Source organism: Sylvia atricapilla, chromosome 3 (genome assembly GCF_009819655.1).
Source record: "Sylvia atricapilla isolate bSylAtr1 chromosome 3, bSylAtr1.pri, whole genome shotgun sequence".
Taxonomy (NCBI): Eukaryota; Metazoa; Chordata; class Aves; order Passeriformes; family Sylviidae; genus Sylvia; species Sylvia atricapilla.
Genome location: NC_089142.1, coordinates 39,376,977 through 39,401,471, shown reverse-complemented (window position 1 = coordinate 39,401,471; position 24,495 = coordinate 39,376,977). Strand labels below are relative to the sequence as shown.

Below are 24,495 nucleotides of genomic sequence, written 5' to 3'. Positions count from 1 at the left end.
CAGCAATTGAAGTTGTTTTTATAAAAGCTGTCTTACAGTTGAAGAGGCCAAATATACTTGTGGATTTGTAAAAAAAAATCTAACCAGTTATTTATACTGCATGTAATAACTTATTTCAGATGCTTATTTATGTATGTGTGTTTATTTATTTATTATTTGGGTTATGTGTTTACTTATTTTCATTGCTAAGTTTGAGATGATTTTTGATGCTTCCTAACATAATGTGTTAGTCACCTGCTCAACTTACAGTCTACTTCTTAATGAATACTGAAAGTGTGTTTTGTTAAAACTGGCCTTGGCCTAGAATCAGTAATGATCATTTCTGATTTTATAAGGTTAGAGTTGATCTACAGGTTTGTATTTCACAGACAAAGAGGCAAATATTGCATAAGGTTTTACAAATGAAAATCAAGATTATGCAGTACTATACACTACTGTCTCAGCTATGATCCTAGAGGGCAAAAATGTCACACTGAGATTGCTCGATGTATACCCCAGATCCCATAACTTTGCTCTTATAAATGGTAAAACTTTCAAAAATAGTCTAAAATGAAGTATGTAAGTCAGTAGTAAGAAAAATGCACCTTATCTTCTAGCTTTAAAAAAGTCCCACAGGAAGGATCAAAGCAATCACTGTCATCTCAGTCTGATTTGAATAGATTTTTCACACTAAAACCTTAATTGAAATAAAACCTTTGATAAATGGTGAAATAAGCTACTAAACAGGAAATTTAGGTGTGGTCACAAGTCAGAGTACTAGCAGTCTCTGCTTTCTACAGGTTTTATTATATTGTATTAACTGAGCAACTACAAAGTTTTGAAGTAGTGTGTAGCTTTCTTGTGGTATAGTATTGCAGTGTATGTTCTTTGAAAACATGCAATACAAACCAAGCTTATGTAATTTTTTGAAAATTTAGGTCCTTTTTTCATAAACTTTTATGTATATGCCTCTTTTTTGAACTGAAGGATGAAATATGAACACAAGCAGAACTGTCACTAAAAGCTGAAGGTAGTGATCGTCTCCTAATATGATGCATGTTACACTGCTGAAACACATTCAGGCTAAGAAAATATGTATAAAATTATAGATACAGTGCTTAAAACAAAGTTAAAATAGCTCTGAAATCTCACAGTAAGCTCAAACCAGTTCAGTAAATTGGACAAATTATTAATCAGTGTCTACTTCTAAAATAAGAAACTACCTTAGATCCTATGCATCCTACTTACTGTGTATCCCCCCGCTGAAGCAAGAGGACCTATTATTCCACACTAAGGGTCTTCTGATTCAGTAGTATCAACCTTTAGATGCCAAACCAATTCAACAATGAGTTGACATTTAAAAGCCTCATAAAAGAAAACATGCTGTACAAACAAACATAATCTGAAAGATGACAATATTAAATATTCAAAATAAGTATTGTGATAGTGTGAATATTTTGATACAGAGGTGTATTTTAATATAGAGATATGATAAATTGTCAAACAGGAAAAATAGATATAAACATTGTGTTTAAATTGCTTCCAAAACCATCTTTATTCGTTCATACTTTAAAGAATAATTGCCTTGCACAAGCCACAGAAAAGGATGTAACAGATTGATAAATTAGAGTTAATCATAACCAAGTACACAGCAGACTACAATATACCTCTATTCCTGTGCTCTGTGTTATAAATAGCAGAAAAAGCACAAGGAGAACTAAGGGGAAAGAATGCATTTCTTTATGACCTTATTTGAAAGATAAACTCCTTGGGGAAATACAATTTATTCAGATTATCAAGACCCTGCTGTGCAAATCTACAGTCTGGGAGCACACTACGGAGATCAAACAATATTTACTTTATTCTGTTGGGTATAAAAGCTTTTAATGAATGCATAATTAAAACAGCAAAAGTATATACAGCTTTAGAATTCCACTGCCAAGCCAAGCCATTAATATCCAAAGTACCGTAACCAGTTGTAACTCCACCTGCTTCCTATTTAGATTACAATACTGTTATAAATCAAGGCATTAAATGACTAGCCCTGCTGCTGTAGCAGAGAAAAGTTGCATGGTGACACTACTTCCCCCTTTTCTCAAAGGGGTTCAGACTCTTTAAAGCAAAAAAACCAACCCCAGCTGTGAGACAGGGACATAGCTGTTCAAAATCCTTAAGCAGCACAGGTCTTGACCCTACATCATCCAGGTTCTCTGCCACATTAAATACTATGAAACAGCTGCACCATTCAGAAAAAAAATCATAGCAAAGAGGGACTCTAAACAGATAAGGAAGAGTAACAAAATTAAAAACTGCAATGACAAAAAATATATTTACCTGACAACAAAAGGGAAAAACACAATTTTAAGATAAAAGAAATCCAGTTCTGCTGGTTCTAGCTGTTTCTTTGTATATCAAAGGTTTTAGTTCTGCAAAATCTCACACATTTACCTAAGAACTAACAGATCATGCACACACTCAAGAGCACAGCAACAGACACAAACATTTCATAATGAGCATAAGCAGAAAATGTCTATTTTATCTTATTTGAAATTTGCCTCTGTCAAACACCAAAGTCATCCACCTGAGCCATGAAAAGAATTTTGCTGAAGCCTGGTCACAGTTGGCCAGGCTGGAACAGCTGGCTCAGAATTTTTCAATGTATAGAGCTGATTACACTTATTATGAGATAAGTGCAGACTACAGATGTGTTTATAGACAAAGTAAAAGATGGTTTTCTAAGTGACTCATTTTATACAATTAATTTTTCTGATAGACCACTGCTTTCTACTTTCTGTAATTCTTGCTTTTGTTTTCTCCTTTAAGTATGAAAAGTTAATTTGCATCCTTGCTTGTATTTTAAAGTAGGTCTAGAGCTAAGTGAAAAACCAACAATATCAAAATATTTCAGCCCTATTATTTTTCCACTGCCCTATGAGAATTCATTTCCCTTCTCACCTATCACTTCTCCATATCAGCTCAGTTTTCAGGTTTAATCCTGCTGGCTGGTGCTACTGAGAATCCCCTTTGAAGGCACAGACGAGGCCTGTGAGCTTCACAAGCACAGAGGAAAGACATTCTCAGATTGCTCATGTGATGACACAAATGTGTGGTCTTCAAAAAAAGAAAGTGAAACATGCCATATGTAAAATTAGAAATACAACCAATTTCTAGAAACTCAGTCAGATTGATCTACATTATTAAATAGTACAAATATCTTCAACTCCCAATCCAATTAAATATTTTAGGTGACCCTGATTATACATACCTTTTATAATCTGTATACACAATTGTGTGTATCATGGAGAGAAATAAAATAATGAAATATTAAGACTATACAGTTAAATTTTCATGGTACGAGTGGAACAACTACAGATAAGGCTCTGCAGAGGTTTCAATAGAGGCCTTCCCTTGGTTAACAGATGTTCCTTTAAGAATTTTAAAAATTATTTTAAATGTTCCTGGCACAGAAACTCCCAAAATGAAAAGCTTCACATCTCAGCAGCTACTCCTGGCAAGATAACTGTAGCAATATATTGTATTTAATAAATAAAAGTACAGGGATGAAGGAACATGGAGATCTTCTAACCCTTCACTTGGCACTGTTATACCATTTCACACAGTAGAGATACAAAGCAAGGATTTGATAAGATTTAACAGTATTAATAATTTTTGCCAATTATGGGAGCTTTTCCTTTTCTTTGAACATGTTGTGAGGAATAACATTTCTCATACACATTCATATATCCTTTACTCCAGTAGGAATCACAGAATATAATCTCTACAGATAATTTATCATTTTATAGTTTTGCTAGCTCTTCAGAATTACTACAGTGTAAGAGGAAAGCTGAAAGCTACTTGGCTAATGCATCAACAACCAGTAATTTTTTATGGTGAGTGTTCCCTTTTTAATGTTTTTGTTGCTAATATTGCTAAAATCCAGAAAGAACAAGTGTTGTCCCTTAGAAATTCAAAGCTTACAGGAATAACAGCCAAAATAATTACAAATCAGAAGAAGAAAAATAAGACTGTATGATACTATTACTTCCTTTTGTTGCTGTTGTTGTTACAGGCTCCCATAAAGGTTTAAAGCCATGAGAATAAAGAATTGGAACTCTATTCCTCTACTATACCACAACCTCCTCAAAACAACTTCAGCATAAATTAAGAACGATTCACCTTGTTCCCAACTAGTATTACAAGAAGGCTCAGCTGATTTTGAGACTCCATCTCCTAATTTCCAGTTAAATTTACTCAAACAATTTATATACATTTGTTTCTGTGCCAAAATTATCTTTTAGGTTTAACAGCACAGTGTCTCTCCCCGCTCCTCCCTCCCTCAGTATCTACTCCCTTGAAATATTTACAGAAAACAATGATATTCCTCCTCAGTCCTCATTTTACTAGACTAAACAAGGAAAGCTCTTCTAATCTCCTCCTGGAAAGTAGGTCTTCCTGATCATCTTACCTGACCTTTTCTACACCTCTCACAGTTTTGATTTCACTATTCTTCTGCATGGACAAACTCTTCCCAATACTCCTGATTTTTCAGCAGTACATTGTAAAATAACATTAATACTTCCTTAGCTTTATAAATTATCTTTTATGAAATATCTTAAAAGTCAAACTGCCTTTTTCTTGATGCCATCACATTAGTAGCTTAAAGTCATCTTATGATTATACATGAAAATTCTCTGTTAACTTGGTCCTCAAGTGGGACACAGCAACAGCCACTCAGTCTGGCAGGCAAGACAGAAATAATACGACATTACAGATGGGACTTATGATGCAATAGATTCTACTGAGGATGCTCAGAAACTATTTTCTAATCACTTCTTTAATTGCGTTCTGGTTTTGAGCAACAAGTCTTATAATTGTCCTGTTCCATACCAGTTACAGGGGGAGAAATTATTTCAATGATCTTTTAAAGATTTGTTTCAAGTTGTACCTGGATCAATGGGCTGAGGCCAACAGTATGAGATTCAACAAGGCCAAGCGCTGGGTCCTGCACTTTGGCCACATCAACCCCATGCAGCCCTGCAGGCTGGGGGCTGCAAAACTGTGCAGTGGAAAAGGACCTGGAGGTGCTGATCAGCATGAATATGATCCAGCATGTGCCCAGGTGGCCAAGAAGGTCAGTGGCATCCTGGCCTGGCATACAGAACAGCGGGGCCAGCAGGACTGGGGCAGTGGTTGTCCCTCTGTACTCAGCACTGGCGAGGACACAGCTCGAGTGCTGTGACCAGTTCTGGGCCCCTCATACAAGAAGGACATTGACAGGCTGGAGAGAGTCCAGAGAAGGGCAATGAGCTGATGAAGGCTCTAGAGAGTGACTCATATGAGGACTGGTTGAGAGAACTGGGGGTATTTAGCCTGGAGAAAAGGAGGCTCAGGGGTGACTTTATCACCTTCTACAACTGCCTGAAAGAGGGGTGCAGCCAGGTGGGGGTTGGTCTCTTTTCCCAGTGACAAGAGAAGAGGAAATTTCCTCAAGCTGTACCAGGAGAGGTTCAGGTTGGATATCTGGAAGAATTTCTTTGAAAGGGTGGTTAAGCATTGGAGCAGACTGCCCAGGGAAGTGGTGGAGTCATCATCTCTGGAACTGTTCAAAAAACAACTGGACATGGCACTTAGTGCAGTGGTTAACTGACATGGTAGTATTTGGTCAAAGGTCAGACTCAATCTCTGAGATATTTTCCAGTCTTAATGATTTTATGATTCTATTCTGTGAAAAATAGGTAAGTAAATACTCCTTAATACACTGAAAACCAAAAGAAGTCTTAAATCAGTATTAAGTATGAAAACTGTTGGACATAGAAAATAGAAAAAGAAAAATTATTTCTAATTCACAGTACATTAAAGCGCAATTTTTATTCTTAATTCATATCTCCATTGCCATCATGGAGGACAGAGAGAGAGGGGAAAAAATTAGAAATCAACATTCCTGATATATCTATTAATAGAGGTATTAGCATGCCTTATAGTTTCCATTTCCGATGCCTTTTTAAAATAACTTACTATTTTGACAACATTTATTAAGTCAAGCTGAAGTTTTCCAGCTTCAAGATGAATCACTTGAAATCCCTTGAAAACATCCCTAAAAGCATATTATACATTATTAAGAATGAGCCTGACAGGAAAAGACCATTGCTCTTTCATATTAAAAATATTCAGAATGGAAACAGATCATAAGAGTTGCCATCCCTGCAAACTACTTCCACTGACACACCTCATAAAGCCTCAAGAAAATAATTTGTATATACTCAGTAACAAATTGTTTGAACTTTTCAGTCCAAAATCTCATCACATTTTAACCGCACTGCCCATAATCTATTCCACAGCTAAGCAAGATTTATGTCTGCATCATTGTGCACTGTGGGCCTAAACACAACGACAAAACCCAAATGCCAAAAGTCTGTTATTATTGTGCTTCTTGGGATGTGCTTTGGAGACCCAGCAGATCATAAAAAGACATTGTCACTTTCAGATGCAGAAGCATGAAAAAACCCCAGACCAAAGAACATGAGAGCAGATGCAGACAAGAAGCCCAGAGATTACAAGAGGCAAACAGTACTGGAATACAGCAGGAGATTTAAGGTCACAATTTAGTGAAGACATGGCTTCTTGAGGAGGCTGAGTGGTTGTTCCTCCAACTACTCTGCATATATGTGAGTGAAAAATGATGAAGACTAATAAAAAGCATCATCACCACTAACTAAAAAAGGAAGGCAACATTCATGTCTCAAGATACTACACTAAATAACAAACAGGGAGCATATCTAAAATTATCACTATACTAATGTTAACTCTCTTGGTATAAGTAAGAACAAGGATGTTTATGTGCAAAGAATATATATTATGATTCAAACAACGGTTTCATAATGTTTTTATGACATTTTATTTCTGGAACATTTCATTGATGTATACATGTGCTCTGTATTAAGCCCTGCAAGGGGCGACTTTTCTTAAAACACATGTTTCAAGGAACAGCCTGTCACCAAATGCTTAAGGATTACAAAGGTAACAGACACATCTAAAAATTAAGAATTGGAAAAGGGTAGCTGTAGTGAGCTGGTCATCTAGTAACATCAGAGAATGAAACAAATTGCCTCAAATACATTGGAATAACAGGTTATTTAATGCAGATAAATTCAGGTCTCAAAATGTTTGCAAAAGAACCCAAAGCAACAAGACTTCCTTAGAATTTTAAGGCAGTATGCAATATTCCATCTATTGAAATGCTGAATCCAGTGCAGGATAACTCAATAATGAGTATAACTTTGATAGAAAAAAATCTTCAAGGAACCAATTTTGATCCAATACAGTTAACAGTTTAACTGAAGTAAATAGTAAGTTTTGTCTGCAGTCTGCATAACACTCTGCAAGGACAGCATGAGTATTGTCAGGCTTTCCTGGGTAAGTGGAATAAAAAAAAAAGGGAAAATAAAAAGTGTGGGTGTATCTATATCTATCTGGGAACCAGTAACATAATACAGAAAATATATCAGGCTCTATTTGGAACAACATTGACAAGCCATCCGGAGGCACTAAGAAGCAGTCATAAATAGCAACATCAGTTCTCAGAACAGTGCTGTGGCACCAAAAAAATAAAAAAGGCTCATGTTGTAAAATGCACACCCAGTATTGTCCAATAAAAGAAACAAGCTCTCTTTCTGCTTCAACATTGCATTTTAAATCTACTCTTCAATTATTGATCCCAGTTTTGAAGTCCAAACTTAAAGGATACTTAAAAACTACAGGTTGGAAAAACAACCTTGCAAGACTTCAGGTGTTCAATTTTGTTTTATATGGAAAGACTCCTGGAGGATTTGATCTTGAGCAAAGATATTTTTAACATGGACAGAATATATGAAAGGAAAAATAGCTCTGACTAAATTTTCAGAAAATAGTTTCTAGTGCATGAATGTAGGATCAGAGTTGCCCTGGACAAGGAACTAGGAAGTACAGGACTGTTTGCATTGGCTTCATGGGATTATGTACATTTTGCAGATCTGCATTTAAAAAAAAAAAAAATTACTGCAATAAAATAAGTTTTTTTGACAACTGTCTGTACAGCTAAAGAAGGAAATACTTGTGCAATTTGACCACTGGGTTATAATGGTTTCTCATTCGTCTCAAAATCAAGAGACTTGTTGCAGCTGCAGGAAGATATGAGAGTACTCAGCAGTTAAAAGAACCTGACTCCAAGTATGTGAATGATAAAAAGGCAACATTTCCATTTTATTTGGAAAACTGTTATTTGTTCAGGTATCTCTATGCTCCTGCAATATCTGATCTCAGCTCAAAAATCACTAAGAATTTTATTTTTGTTGCTTATAGCACTAAACTGAGGCAAATTCTCATTTCACACAGGAAAAAAGGAGAAGCAGAATAATAATTTAAAAGATTTCCCATGATACAGAATATACAAAGAACAGATCCTCAAATGCCTGGAACGGAATCCAGTGCTCTAGTAGTTAGATAATTCCTGTCTTCACCAACTTTAACAGAATTTTAAGTTAGGCATACGGTTCAATATATTACCCAAATGTCTGCAACGTGTATTGTGTAGGAATTACAGACCCATGAAAGAAAACTCTCTACACCTCTCTTTCCCCAGATTAATGCAGTAAAAAGAACATCTCTTTTTCCCACAACTAGGAGCTGTGTTATTAGTAGGTTTACAATGTAACAATCAGAACTGATTTCAGGAGATAAACAGCATTAAAAGGGATAGTGACAGGCTATAAATAGGTAGAAATGTAAAAGAATGAAAAAAATCTGGAAGAGCCTCCTTTTTTTTTCCAGGCGAAGCATATTTTAAGCATTATTAACTAGGGATTTACTTATCATTCTTTCAGTCAGAAATTATTATAAGCCTGACTTTCAAAACCAGAAAACCTGGAAAAGGTGAAGGCCAAATGTAAAAAATGGGCCTTGACTCAACATCCAGTTTGAGTTCCTACATTTGACCTTCAGTAGTGCTGAATAAGTCACAAGTCCTCCCAAAACTAATATATGTGAATGTTTACACTGCTGAAGGTGCCAAGCACCAGCAGAAATGCATGAGCCTTCAAAGATCATGTTGACTCTTGTCCATTTGCTTCTAGCAGTTCTTACCAAGAATAAAAAATAATTCAACCCCTCACAAATTTCAAACAGCATACAGTAACAACCTCTTGCTTTAGCAAAAAGCCTTTTTTTGTCCACAGAGAAGAGAAGAACATTTAATCAATGCACCATATATTTAAGACAACCAAATGACAAAATTCTCACTGACTTCAAACTTTCACCTTGGAGAGACCACCTTTAAAAGCTGAATAGTTCATTGTTAGGCCCAGCTTCTAAATGCTCACTACTACAGATACGTGCCAGGATCTCAATCCTGTTGAGTTTCAAAGGCACCTCTCCAGCATTTCCCTTTAAACATTAGAAGAATGAAGTGAAGCAACGCTCTGTGGAGAAGGACCTGGCAGACACCGAGCTGTCCATGAGTCAGCAGCGTGTCCTTGAGGCCAAAAAGAACAATGGTGTCCTGGGGTACATCAGGAAGAGCATTGCGAGCAGGTCAAGGGAGGTGATCCTGCCCTTCTACTTAGCCCTTGCAAGGCCTCACCTGGAGAGCTGTGTCCAATCCTGGGCGCCTCAGGAAGAGAGAGATGTGGAACTCCTGGAGAGGGTCCAGCAAAGAGCTTCAAAGATGTTTAGCAGACTGAAGCATCTCTGTTATGAGGAAAGGCTGAGGGAACTGGGCCTGTTCAGCCTCAAGAAGAGACAACTGAGAGGAGACATCAACAATATACCGAAGGGATGGTGCCAAGAGAATGGAGCCAGGCTCCTCCTGGTGATGCCAAGCAACAGGACAAGAGGCAACAGACACAAACTGATACACAGAAAGTTCCACCTAAATATGAGAAAGAACTTCTGTACTGTGCAGGTGACTGAGCACTGGAGCAGGTTGCTCAGAGAGGCTGGGGAGTCTCCCTCACTGGAAATATTTGAGAACTATCTGGACACAATCCTGTGCTCTGTGCTGTAGGATGACCCCGCTTGAGCAGGAAGGTTGGACCAGACAACCCACTATGTTACCTTTGAACCTGTGACATTCTATCACAGAACATTGGAAAGGCATTTAAAGATGAGACACAGCTTAGTTGCTTCAAAAAGAATGTTTAGTTGCTTCTGCAGAACAGTCACTGCTTTCAAAAATTAACTACAGCTTACTGAAATAAATTTTAGCCAATGATTGTTCTGTGCAATCTTGTAAAAGTTAGTTCTTTTTCAAATATAAATTTCAGTAAGAAGGTTGCTAAAACATTCAAATTTCAAAGATTTCTACCACACTTATAAGCAAAACCCTATCAACAGCTTATAAAAAGTTACATATGCCAGATATTGTTTGTTTTCTCCTACCTCAAAATATTCACCATACACTTTTGTAGATCTTTTTTTCTACTTGTTTCGCTTCTTTTCAAGAATTCCTTAACTTGTTCAAGTTTTGGTCCAGGGCTGAATGGTGCTATGTGAGTCCAGAACTTGATTAAGAATACATGAAAATTAAGACTCACAATAGTTACTAAGGTAGTCAAATAATTTCAAGTGTTTTGTTACAGTAAACTTTCAATAGCAGTCTTGGGGGTCCTGGACATCACCACTGCATACACGCACTTCCCACATACTTCAGTTCCCCATGAAGACGGTAATGCTGCAAATATGAGTAAAAACACTGAGAGGCAGGCAAACCCAAACACAAACATATAAAAACACTGATTTGGGACATGGTGTATGACAGTAGGCCTGTGCCCCCCGTGTTCTTCATGCCATTTCAAACCAGTTGGACTTCCAATCCTAGTGACCATTGGCAACTGAACATACCTGAGGCTATTATAATACTTTCCCACGATAATCAGGTGTGCTGAGATGCTATGGCCCTTTACATATATAATTAGAATAGATAATGCTTTCAAATTAACAAGGAGAAAACACTGAAATGGAATTTAGAAAAAAATTCCACTATACAACTTCCACAACAAAGGCCAAAGTGTTTACAAGACAATTTCAGCCAATATATCACTGCCCCTCTAATCCAGAGAACACAACAGCTCCCATAAAAATGACCATAGAAAGAATTCCATTTTACTTTTTCAGTTCCTTACTGAACTGTAAATAAAAGTCCTGGTTTAAGATCTAATGCTGCCTATGCAGCCAGACACACCGTGATGGAAATCACAAATTCTGTAAAACTATTTAAACAGATAGGAAATTTAGCAACAACTTCCTCCAAATTAATAAACAGATGTTTTGAAAATATTACACAAGAAAACAGGTGAATGAAGTTACACGCATTTCTCATGTTTTCCATGTTTTAAATAACACACTTGCAGGACTTTATTGATGGTTAATAAAGTTGTTGATGCTACTAATCTTTAGGCTTCGATCTTTAATTTTTAGAATTACTGAGAAGAATGAGGACAATTTATAACTTTCAAAACTCTGATTACATATTGGCTGAAGATTCAGTAAGACATTACAGCATGTATACATTTATATTAGTTCTGGTTTTGAGGCCTATTCAATACCTTGGACAGAAATAATGTCTTTATTCTCAATAGAGTTAGTCTACATCACTATTCTGAAGCAAAATACAAATTCTACTCATGCAGTTGTGCAAACAAAATACCATAAATGATGGAATGTGTTAAAATGTTTCATTTTCTGCTGCTACAAAATCTACTGGAGAGCATCAACAGCCTTATATAGAACTTGTTTCTTTCTTTGGGGTCCCCTATAAACAAAAATGGTTCACCAGTATTTAACAGTAGTTTAAAAGAGATGATGATCTGCAATACTTCCATTTCTGAAGCTACTTACAAATCATTTGGGCTTAGATAATTTTCCTTACAAATCCTTCTTCTTAACTAGCACAATTAGTTGAATATGTTGTAAGCAGTTCAGGTAGATAGATCACACAGTCACCATTAAGCCATCAGAAAAACAGAAAAAGTGGTGGGGCAGGGTATCAACTGCCAAGTACATGGGTTTATACCAAGTCCATATTTCTTTGGCCTTTAGTGAGGGATGATACAAAAAAGACTAAAATGCAAATACTGCATAACTGGAAAATGTATTGACTTGGATCCTCATTCCTTCAGTCCATCTTCACCATCAGATAAACAAGGTTTTGAAAGTCTCTTTTATTAAACTGACTGAAAAATTAAAATAAAATATACAAGGTCTTTTTGACATCTTTTAAAGACAGAGAAAACTGAATAATTCACTATTTCCTTAGTCTAATACTTCAGATGCTAAGTTGCTTCCTGAAATTCCATCAAATAATAATTTTCTCATTCATTTTGTTAAGAAAGACTTTGCCACTGCATTTGGAATTTCAAATTGACCCCTGCAAAAATAATAATTGTGTATCTAAAGATACAAACTAGACAAGAGGTAAAAGATATTTACTTCATAATGAAGAAAGAAAAAAAATCAGTTCTATTTTGGGTAAGCTAGTACGGAGGAAAGAAAAGATGAACAATTAACTTCCTACTTCTGAGATAAAATCAGATTGTAACTCACTTCAAGCCCAGTGTTCTCTTCAAGTTCATAGGTTACAAATGATTTATAATCACCATTTCATACTTAGCATTCTATCTCTTCCCCATACTGTAAATACTTTATAATCAAAGGATTTTCTTATTTCAGAAATACCTTTGCTAAAATCGCTTAATACAACCCAAAGTGTTTTAGATGAAAGCAAATTTAAGTAAAATTTCCCTCTGCTTCTTTCCAGGAGGTAAAAAACCTCTCTCCATGTCTGGTGCCTATATTCTTCTTCTTTCACATTAGAGCCGTAAGTCTCCTCTTTCAGGTCACGTCTTCCACATAAAAGTGCTAAACTAATGCCGCTTAATGACAAATTAATGTCCATGAATAAAAAATACACCTCTAATAGCATAGAGTAATTTGCCATTACAATATCATCATTGGACATGCCCCTGGTTTAATACGATGTATTTAATTCATAACTTAATGAGTGATATATAAAAAGAGAGAGATGAACCCTGCAATTACATTTATGTGAGTCTGTCACCTTATTTGTAAAACCTTAGAGTCATTTACATTCAAATTAGAACAAATGAGTGATTTCACAAAGTGCAGTGATAAATGACCATTGCTGCACAAGACAGAACTGTATTTCCTGTGAAAACATTAACAGTTTCCTATTATTTGTTAAAAATTACAATGCATATTGCCCAGTGTTGTGTGAATAATGACTTTTTTACTGATTAGGTCAGAAGACTAATACGGAGTAAAAATAAATAATTTTTCTTTTCATTTTTTCTGATTTTAGCTTGAATTTCTCTGCTCAAACTGTTATGGACTCACACTGCCACCTGCTGCCTAGGCCCGGGGAAGAAAGGCCCCGACTGCTTCATTTCAAGCCCAGTCCAGCCATTCTACCTTCTGGGTGTCATTTTTTGCAATAAACAAAATTTTCCTCCAGGTTTCTAAGTGGACATGTCGTTGAGAACACAAGCAGATAAAGATAGCTACTCTACCCAGTTACAGATACTTCCATTTTGGGGGCTCACGCATCCAGACTGCCTCAACTCGTAAGGAGACTTTAAAGCAAAATACACTGGGAACTGGGAGGGACAGGGAGAACATCAAAAGTTAGTATTGATCAGATGGTAATAAAACCAAAGAAGAATTTTGTACACTAAGCATTCTGGCATTTATCAGCCCCTGTTTACAGCTTTATAAAAATACTGGAAAGATTCCAAAAGCAGAAATCTTTCAGGGACGGATGGACAGAAAGGTCATTTAAAGAGTCCACACTGGCTAGAATGGCCACATGAGAAGGGCAAGGATGGAAGTTGTGAAGCAATACAGTACCCTGTTCCTATTTAAAACACACACCAAAGCTCCTCCCCCTTCCCGACAGAATCTACAAAGAGATGGCAGATACAGCACTAAACTGCCTCTTCCCAACTTGTAACCTCTCCTGGAACATTGCTGCAGAGGATATGTGTATCCATATAATTACCTAGATAGCTTGAGACCTTTGATCTTGCCAGCAATAGTTAACCTAGATGTTGCAGCATCATTTTTTTACACATGCATCATCAGTTTCAATTCACACTGCAGCAAGTAGATTATAGTAAGAATGGCATTCAAAGTGACTGAGTATTGTCACTTTGGTATATTTTCATTTTCCTCACTGATACCAACTAAAAAATGAAGAAAAATACCATCATTTTTTTGTCCTCAGCCCCATTTTAAGCTGCAATCCTCACTAGTGCAACCACATTCCATATATACACATCATTATCTCTGTAATGTATCAGTATATCAAAGAGATAACATTAAAAAAAATCCCAAAGTTATTTTTGAGTTTTGTCCAACAACTTTTCTAATGACTATCAATAGCTCAATGACAACAGCTGACAAAACTTGCTCCTTCAAAAAATAGCAGGCTAGCACAGCAACAACTGGTTGTGTAACACTTAGAAAAATGTGAGACATTATTTGTCTACTTTGTATTCTTAGCATGGGAAGGTTACTTCACCACAGGATAAAGTTGGTAGACTTGAGCTTGCTGGTGGTGACTAATTCTGGGGGATTGAGGGGAGTGTGCAGAGTGTGCATGCATGTACTTAGATTAAAAACACAGTATTAGTTAAAAAAAGCAAGCCTTGGTTGCTAGATGACCTTTAGATTTTCTTTCCAGCAGTTTAATTCGCTCTATATGAAAAACCCAGGAGCTAAAATCCCAACTGGTCTGGGGCTTCTAGCAATACAAAGGTGATGCTCTCAATCTCTGGTGTACAAATTAATTCATCTCTGAAGGAGTTTATCTTAGTGAAAGTTGGGATTGTCATTGGCACCGTTCCAAATGGAGAAGTTGGGTCTAAGAAAAATAAATAGCTTTGAAGCTCTGGCCTACCCACATATATAAACCATGCACACTCCTTTTAATTCAGACACAAATTCATTTGTAGCTTCTTCAATTTAAAAAAAGTAACATATTTCAATCTACAACACATTCAAATAGTTTAAAATTGAAAGAAGAAAATATTTAGATCATTAGGCATTTGTACACCAGGAAAAAAATTGGTTTTTTAAGCCTAAATTGACCATTACAGGAGAAGGTTAAAAATCAAATGCCTCTATCCAGGACAATTTGTCTGCTTCAATCATTACCATGAATTATTCCAGGAGGATTTGTGAGTTGATTAATCTTATTTTTGTATTCTGGGTCTGATTCTCCTCACTGTCTGCTTTTGTATACAGGAATCCAGAGCAGGACAGTACAGAGGCAGTTCTAAGAAAATTCCAGTTGACTGCTGTTGTACAATGCTGTGCTCAGGCTTATTTTAATCACTCACCTAAAATGTTCTTTTCTTTTTAGCTTAAATTAGCTGGTTTAAAGATGGTATGACTGACACCAGTAGCAAGCAAGCAGAAATACCTGTAGCAGAGTTCCATTTAATGTAATAAAATTTCTAAAACGCAATCTGGTACACTTACCATTTAGCAGAGAACCTAATGCACTTAAAACTAATGGGAAAACTGGCGTCAAACTTTCAAGTTCACTTGACACAAAAATATTTAGGATCCCAAGAAAAAATTTTACAAGTCAGTGTAACTTCAGTGGCAATCAGGATCCTCACTGCTCATGTCGACTATACCTGCTCCTTCTAGGAACTGTCAGAATAAGAAATCATTTCCAGCATGAAGTAAAACGACAGTCACTTCAAGTAAGTCTATACTGAAACTTTGCCACTGTCAAACAATGTCCCAGACTCTGTGTAGTGTGTAAACTTAATTTGTCTTCACAAAAGATGCCTAATCTGGCAGCAGAAAATTAAAGGGATAAATGCTATCTATAAGTCATGCCACGTGCTGCCTCTCAGAAATGAGTGCTTTTCTTTGGACTGTTCTGCAACTTCTAAACTCCTCACCCACAACTGTCATATCTTGAATGTAATTCAGGATGTATCTAGACCACCACTGAAAAAAAAATTGTATTTCAGAATAAACAGAAAAATCACTTAGCTTTAAGATTTCAGTTGTGGACAGCTCAATATCCCAGATCCCTGAATACCAGTGGAAATCAACCCTCTACTTTAAAAAAAACAATTACTACCCATGCAATACTGAGCTGATGTTGATCAGTAGAAGGAAATTCCATTAAAAACTTATATTCTCAATAGCATTCCCTCCTTATTAAAACTCTTTGATTGTTGAAATAATTTGCAGTTTGTGGCTCTGTGGTACTGAATACACAAACAGTTGAGGAAAAAGACAAAACTTCTTAGATCTACAACCAGTTATGTAATTCAGACATACTCATGAAACAAACATTTTTATGTTCTGAATAAATGTTTTAACACATTTATTCTCTTGCATAAGAATAAAGTTGTCATGTACCCTTCAGAAAAACATTCACAAGCTTTAAAGTGCAAAATAGGTCAACACAAACACACTATCTAATACCATGTTCTCTACAGTTCCATTTAAAAAGTCCACTTTCAGATGTCCACCACATTTAATGCCTTTAACTAGCACCCTGTTGCTTATGATATATGACAAATATGGTCCACTTTTAAAAGGGAAAGGACATATTCAGATAACCCATTCCTGTTACATTTCAAAGTTTGCCTATTGGCTGCAGGTCTCTGCATTAGCCTCCTTTGAAAAACCTCAGCCAAAACTGGCAATCAATCTGAGCTGGAGGAGGAACTTTGGAAACAAGAACCTGAGAGAATTGGATGTGCACACTGCAAGCAAATGCTGTGTGAGTGATCACAGACCTTAGTGCCACTGAAGGTACACAAAGTTCAAGCCTTTAGTTCTCCCACACCTCTATAGCAGTTAAGAAAAATCGCATTGCCTTACCGTTTCTTCAGCCTGAGACAGATGTGTGCTCTTACAAGCCTTGTTTCAATGTTTAATGTACCTGAGAATTATGCAGATGACATGAGAGATTCATGAATATGTATGTATCTCAAATAAAATACATCAGCATGCTTCAAAAGTGTCCCCTTCTACAAATGAAGCTAGGAACAAAACCCCTAAACAGAAGAGGTTGTGGAATAATCATAACTCAAGGTATGACAATGCTGATATGGGGGGAGAAGTCTGCACTACAAAAAGCTGGAATTAAGGCCTAAACTAAGGAATACTTGGGCATTTCTCTTGTTTGCAAATAAAGAAAAGAAGATTTACAACCGTTTTAAAATAAAAACTAGCAAAACTAAAATGAGCATGACTTTTAGATGCTACAGAACATTTGATAATGAAAAGTTTATAGATGATAAAATGCATTTAAATAAACTAGCAGTGTTGTCAGAAACCTCCACTGCATTACCTAATTAAGGGTGAGGAGAAAATGTTCCTTTTTCCTTTCTTTCCTTTGATTGAGAACTCTTTTAAAAATTGCCATTAATGCAATTTAAACAATTTGTTACAGAAATTTTTTTGAAATTCATAAAATATAAAGTCCTCTAAGCTGTTTAGTCAATAAGAAAGAGGATCTGTCATAGAACTACAGTGAACTACAAATAATTCTTGACAATCAGACACTTCAGCAATCATCTTAGATGAATTAGATCATTACAGTATTCTTTGGAACCTCATAGACTACCAATGCGCCTTGAAACAGGCACATGATTAGGCAATGCCAATTGCATTTGTAGCAAAAAACCCCCATCCTTATTGAAATGCATGAAATTATTACAGGTCCCAGATAAAAATATCAAAAAGAGATGAAACTGTTCAAGACAGTTCCAATGAAATGTCAGGCTGGAACATATAAGAGCTGGAACAAGTGCTAACAATAAGAGTAGCACTCATACAGGAAAAGCTTGGTCTAATCAAAACACTTGAAGACAATCCCAACAAGTTAAAACTCTGTGTCATCATTACACAACAATAAATGACAGCTAGATCCCACACATTGTATTTCCTGAATTTAGGCTAAACTAAGCTAAGTTCATGATATCTGAACAATCCAAAACAGCATGACAGTAATTCAGTAGCACTGTAAATTAAGAACTCTGACACAATTATTGATCAGAGAGAAGAGAAAGGGCAAGCACTATTCGCTTTCCAGCGTCTGTACCACAGCATGTGGGGTGATAAGGCACCCCAGCTACCAACTGCTGAGAGGATAAGTGGTTTTAAGGAAGCCTTCTTTAACTACTTGGATTTTATTTGCAGATAGTACTAAAATGAGGGAAGAGCTATTTTTTAAAGTCACAGAATAATATGTAGAACATAAATAGATATTTGATTTAATTAGTATGGACCTGAAAGATGTCACCTTGTTGAGCTCTGTTAAAAAGACTTACAGCAACTACTCAAGGCTGATTACTTGCATAGACTGCAACCATACAAAACAAACAAATCAGATAAATTCTTAATGTGATCTATTCACACAACAAATCTGTCTACATGCATGTCTACACTGATGTGGACTTGGTAAAAAAATACTGTAAAAAGAGTAAAATACAGCCTAAATCCCAACATGATATAAGCTACAGCCACCCCACAGATGTGCACGCAGATTCCAAACCTTTCCGATGAGACCCTGATTCAAAAATAATTTACAGAACTAGCACTGCTCTCTGTCTTCCAACACATATGCTCCCTCTTTTTTTTTCCCCTACCCTTCATCCACGACCTTATTCCCTACCTCCACTACTGCAAATCTGGACACTGGATCCCACTTCCTCTTCCCACAACAGTATAGTTCCAGTTGTCCTACCCTGGCACACTATTCAGGGCACAACAGTGCTTTTTCACATCTTTCACACATCCTACAGCAACTGCAGGCCACAGAGTTTTGGATTCTATGACTCATGAAAGACACAGTAATCTTGTAAGTTGTGGAAGGAGAAAAAACATGCAAAGAAACATATGCATGAGACAAAATGCATCAAAAGACATGAGATCAACAGGAAAAGCATTAGCATAGCAGCAGAGAAATTAAAATGCCTCTGACTCTTTAGCAAGCTATTTTGCAGTTGGACTTCATCTTAAATGGCTTTTCCAACATAAAGGTTTCTCTGACTGTCATGTCCAGAGAATTTTTACCGGTCTGTTAATTACAGAGGAATTTGGAAGAAATATTTTCTAACTCCAACGTGATGGGCTTTTTATGAGGCTGGTGTGATTTTGGGGTTGATTTATTTTTTAATCCATTAGCAATCTATTCCTAAATAACTGACTATAGCTTGCATATTAAGGACAAGATTCAAAGCACTGCTAACTCCGTAATTGCCTGTCTTTCCCCTGCAATGGCCTTTGGATTAGAAGTATTAAGGTGGTGCTAAGAGAAGAGCTACAAATATCAGAGGCTACTCAATACAGGTAATAGAAAAAGCACAAGGATTTAGGTTGAGTATCTACTTGCTCTCTTACTGTATCCTCTCATATCCCCACTTGATGAGCACAACAAACAAACTTTTCCCTACTCTTCAATATTTTCTGTAGCTTCTTTGCTGTAATAGCCTCTTTAGTTCAATTTCTGACAAAGTAAGAGACACATAAGCATCAAAGACATACTCACAGTGACTGGTTTGTTTGAGGACCATTAAATACATTGTATATAACTACCAGGGTTAGATTTATGTCTTTCTCATTATAGTAACCCCTTCCCATGCCTGCCTAACATGTAGTAGGTAAAATGATTTTGTGGCTTATTTGGTATCTAGCAGCTCTTATTTCTCAAACCAACCATCTTTCCCACCACAATACATGTCTGTTTTCTCATAAAAATTAAATCTCTTCTTTCATTCCTAAAAAAAGAGAAAAATTACACCAATTGCACAAATTAATACCACCTTATTATCTGAACATACATTTTGAAGGGTTTCCTCAAGTTAACACTCAAAGAACAGATTCTTTCTCTGTAAGACACAAAGCCTTCGAGTACATCCTGAAGTTCTTAACATGAGATCCTGCATGCCCCTGGTACTCAGCAGCTCAGCGTGCTGCCAAGCACACTCCAACTGTTCCGAGGCAGTTACACTGTGGGAAGGCAAGTGCGTACTGAGAGCACTGTGCTGATGTGCATCTCCATGCCCAAGGGATGCCCAGGTGCAGTTAACACATCCCATTTCAGAAACAGTGCTGACAAGTTACCGAGAGGAGGAAACAGTTCTGTAGAACTGCTATTGCCATTTTATTTTTAGAAGGCTTTTCACAGATCCCCGTCAAAGCCGTGTTCTTGCTATCATCAGAAGCCATTTTTATACAAGCCAAGCACCAAAAAAAAAAAACCCTTTACTGCAACTCGAATTTTTTGTTTGATAAAGACATTGGCATTACATAGGGCATAAGGCCTATTGAGAATGAGGTACCCTTATATTAAGCCCTATTCCTTCAGTGAGAGGTTGTAGTGTCCTAGAATGCACATCAATATTCTTCTGTGGATCACACATCTGAATTTGTCACAATACTCATGATCCCAATAGGGAAATATCTTCACATTCGGTACACTGAGGTAGAAGAAAGCAAATTCCCTGGTTAAGGGGGAAATCAAACTCCCATACGTTGGCATTATTCAGTGGTTCATCCTTGTTTTCAGGAATGAAATGGACAAAATGGATGCAGGGATAAAGCATCTACCAACCCAAATTACACTCAACATCCAGATCTCCTGAAATCCGGCTTTTGCCATTTAGATTCCACCAGGTACTGCACTAATAGTCTCCCACTGAAATTAAGCTTGAAACAAAAAAGTACCAAAAAGAAACAGCTGATCAGGCCAAAAAGCCTCACCTCAATGAGATAGTGAGAACATAAACTGAGAAGCTCCAGCAGCTGCAAATGACTCCCAGCTGCTAGGACGTCCTGTATCACCCCTGGTTCCAAGAGGATCTGCAAAGAAGAAAATGGAAGGTTTGTCATCTGGAAGATCTACTCAGAGTACTTCTAGAAAATATGAAAGGCTTTTGTTATTTCAGATATTTAAGTCAACATAAAAAACAGAATACAATTAAGCATCTAGAGAAATCTTTACAGAATAGGGACAGATTTTCTGAAGTTCATCTGAATTTCCCAAAGGATTTTTAACCTTTTTTTTTGGTTGTTATTTTCTTTTTTCTGTGAGAGTGCCTAAGTCACAATACCCCCTAAATCCTTTGAAACTAAATGTGTGCTGTTTAAGAAGGAGACTTTTCAAAATAACAAAACCTCCTTTTATTATCTGTTTACTTAGATACTTCCACATATACAGATGAATCAGGCCAACAGAATCGACTGAGAAGTCTCCACTATTAATATCATTCATGCATGTAAAACATACACAGACTAGGAACACCCTGCCTATTCTGCATGGTGCCACTTTATAATTTTCCTAACCACTGTCTTCATTTTAGAGAGCAGGGCTCTGAAAGCACAATGAGCATGTTGCTGGGGAAGTGCCAGAAAGGGCTTGGAAACCAAGACTGATTATTCAGTTACTTGCTCACATGAAACTCCTACTCATTTCAATTAAAATCATGTACAGGCAGCAGTAAGGATAATTGGGCCACAGCTCACAGACCGCTGTCTTGGGGTCAGCTTGTTAGACCATCTCTTTTGGGACACAAAAATGTCTTTGAGAATAGGACACTGGTCAACTTATTAGCAATCAGAATACAAACTATTCAGACTAAAATTTTTTAAGTAGAGCAGCATCCCAAAAAAAAAAATCAGAATTTTATGAGAAAAATTAAATTTTCAAAGATGCTCACTTTCTTCAGTTTTATCCTTGTACTTCCCCTGGCAACTTTGGTTTTACACCACATGAGGTCAGTCTATCACTGCTCCACAGGGAAGTAAAGCTTGCTTTCAGATCCTTTTCTTTCTGCCCACACAATCCAGTTTTATCTCACAGCACCATTTGTATACCTCAACTGCAATGGAATAAGGAAAATGCAAAACAAAAGGAAAGATACTCAACTACATCTTTTGCAGTTTAACTATTTTTGAGGGAAATGAAAAAAACATGTATGCATTTCTTCAAGCAAAACCACAAAATTATCTCCAACATAATGGATATATTAGGAGGAGAAGAGAAGGCGATTGAGCCATGCTTATATCAAGAAGTCATTTACATTGAGTTCTGTATGACATCCTTAATGCTTGTGCAAATCACTACATTTATTAATACTAGGTTTTACGTGAACATTGTATGTTATTTACATACTATATAAAACATGAAGGTTCTTTATCTAGCCAGAAATCCATGTAAGGATCCTACTGTAAATGAGAACCAGGCCCAGCACAATCCAGGTTTTTGGTTGTTGCTATTGAGGTTGGTATACATGATGAGAGGTAGTTGAACATAAAGTTAGAATAGGTTTCAGTTAACAGACATGGATATTAAAAACAAACAAAATAAAAGCACATCACTCTCAAGTATTTTCAAATGAGAACTCAAGGTCAGACTAAGAAAGCTGGTATAGACCTTGCAGTGTTTTTTGTTCAGACATGAATTACACTGAGGAAGCTGCCATCTTATGGCACCTTACTTAGTGTCAGCCTGAGAACCACAACCCTAAGCAGATTAGTACCTTGTAGGCACAGACAAACTATATTTAACTGTGATAATATGAATGTATTTTAAAGCTACAGCAATCCATTTACAAATAATACTAGTAGCAATATGAGATAAGAAGTAGGACAAAGAGGCAAGGACGGTGGCTGGCTATTGTCCAGAGGTGATCTGCACAAAGTCAGCACCAAAAGTTCTTTTCAAGGTGGCAGATATATTTCCTACATGTTCCATTTTTACAGCCCTCCTATACCATCCAACCCATATTCTACTAAGAAAACAGATTCACTTTTGTATTTCCTAAGATAACAGAGGAAAGTCTAGTTTATCTTTTCACAAAACTTTGCTTTAAATGGAGCTATCTGAACTTTTATTCAATACTCATTTGGATATAGGCAAAAATACTAATTCATCTATGCTAAATGTTTGCCATCAGGAAACTGCATGCTGGGGAAATCCACAAGGAAAAGAAAATGCTAAGTAAAGAAAGAAGAAAATATTGCAAGCCTTCCTTCTACGGAAACTGGTGTAATTCACAATTATTCCACATCTTTGAGCTTTTAAACACTAAAGCAATTGCTTGTTTTTTTATTAATTACCAGCATAGGTGTTTATATATTATACAGGCCTTCCAGCTCAATATTAACAGTAAATGAACATAAATAGCAACAAATCCACACCACAAGTACACACAGTGACTGACTCTCCTCTGCTTGTCTAATTTTCAAAACAATAGCTCTGACCTCTACAGAATGATGTTTATTGCAAATTAAGTAGAGTGAAAATAAAGTCTACTTTCGATTCACAACTTCAAAATTCATCATAAATTGTAATGTGAAAAAATAGAGAGAAGCTTAATCATTTCCTGTAATCCATCCTCAACCCGAGTTTTGAGGCATAATTACTGGGACAAAAACTTAAGAGCAATTTGGACCCATCAAATTCCAACAAAATCTGCAACCTTCACCACTGAAGAATGTGCTTTCTCATGACACAGGCTATATTAAGACACAGGTTATATTAAGTACAGCTGGTTGCTGTACTATTTTTACAATAAGCTTAATTAGATGCAATTCAGGCTGCCTCTTACAATCATCCCTCTATTCAATCCTTATTTCTAAGGGTTTATTTTCATTATACTTTCAGCTTCTCTCTGGCATATGATGGTACCCAAGAAAATCCCTCTATGTACCTTTTCCCTGTATACAACAGGCAGATCTTGCAACATACATGAGTAACTTCCTTTTCTAAGCCATCAAGCCTGACACACTGCTCATTTTCAAACTGCTCTACTTTGACAAACTACTCTGCTCTTACAATGACTGTTTTCAAACAGGAAGCCTGTTCCTCAAAGCAGCCTTTCTACTCTCCATCACGCCACAAAACCTCCAGAGAGGATGCATAAAATACAGTCTGTTTCCTCCTGTGGTCAGATTCACAGCCCAAGGGATTGAAGCAATGCAAAATTTGGCTTTTGGTAACAGAATGCTGAGGTCACAAGATCCAGAAAGGCAGATTACACAATTTCTTGGATCCACTATTTTTAAACATACAACTTTAATCTATCTGCAAACTTATCCACTTATACTTCGTGGATATATTGCAGAAAGCTTCTCTGCAAATGGAAATACTAGAAAATGGTAAATTAAACTTGACCTTCTAAAGCATAAAACTGAGGCAGAAAAGGGAATTTTATATCTAGCCCCATTCTTACAGAAACACATGGGCCTTAACTCCCTGCTCTGTATTTTTGCTCTCCAGCTAGCAGTTCAAAACTAGAATTTATTCCCTCTTACCCCAAGATTTCCCTCTTCCTTTCCCAACTCAACCTGCATCCCCTCCAACTTAGGACTGTGGGTAAGCATGGGAAAATACTGAACTCGTATCATGTATCTTGCCTCTCTCTTCAATCTTGTTTGAGACGTGTGGCAACAGTGTGTAAGAATCACCAACCTTTCCTAAGAACAACT

General features: G+C 36.6%; 1 protein-coding gene across 2 annotated transcripts in view; it reads right to left on the bottom strand.

The window, feature by feature from the left end:
* Positions 1-24,495, bottom strand: part of KLHL32 (kelch like family member 32) — a 121,047-nt gene that overhangs the window by 41,658 nt on the left and 54,894 nt on the right. For both annotated transcript variants that reach the window (XM_066315160.1, XM_066315161.1), the window contains one exon: positions 20,767-20,865. In XM_066315160.1, coding sequence (XP_066171257.1) covers positions 20,767-20,865 — 99 coding nt within the window. The remainder of the gene's footprint in view (positions 1-20,766; positions 20,866-24,495) is intronic.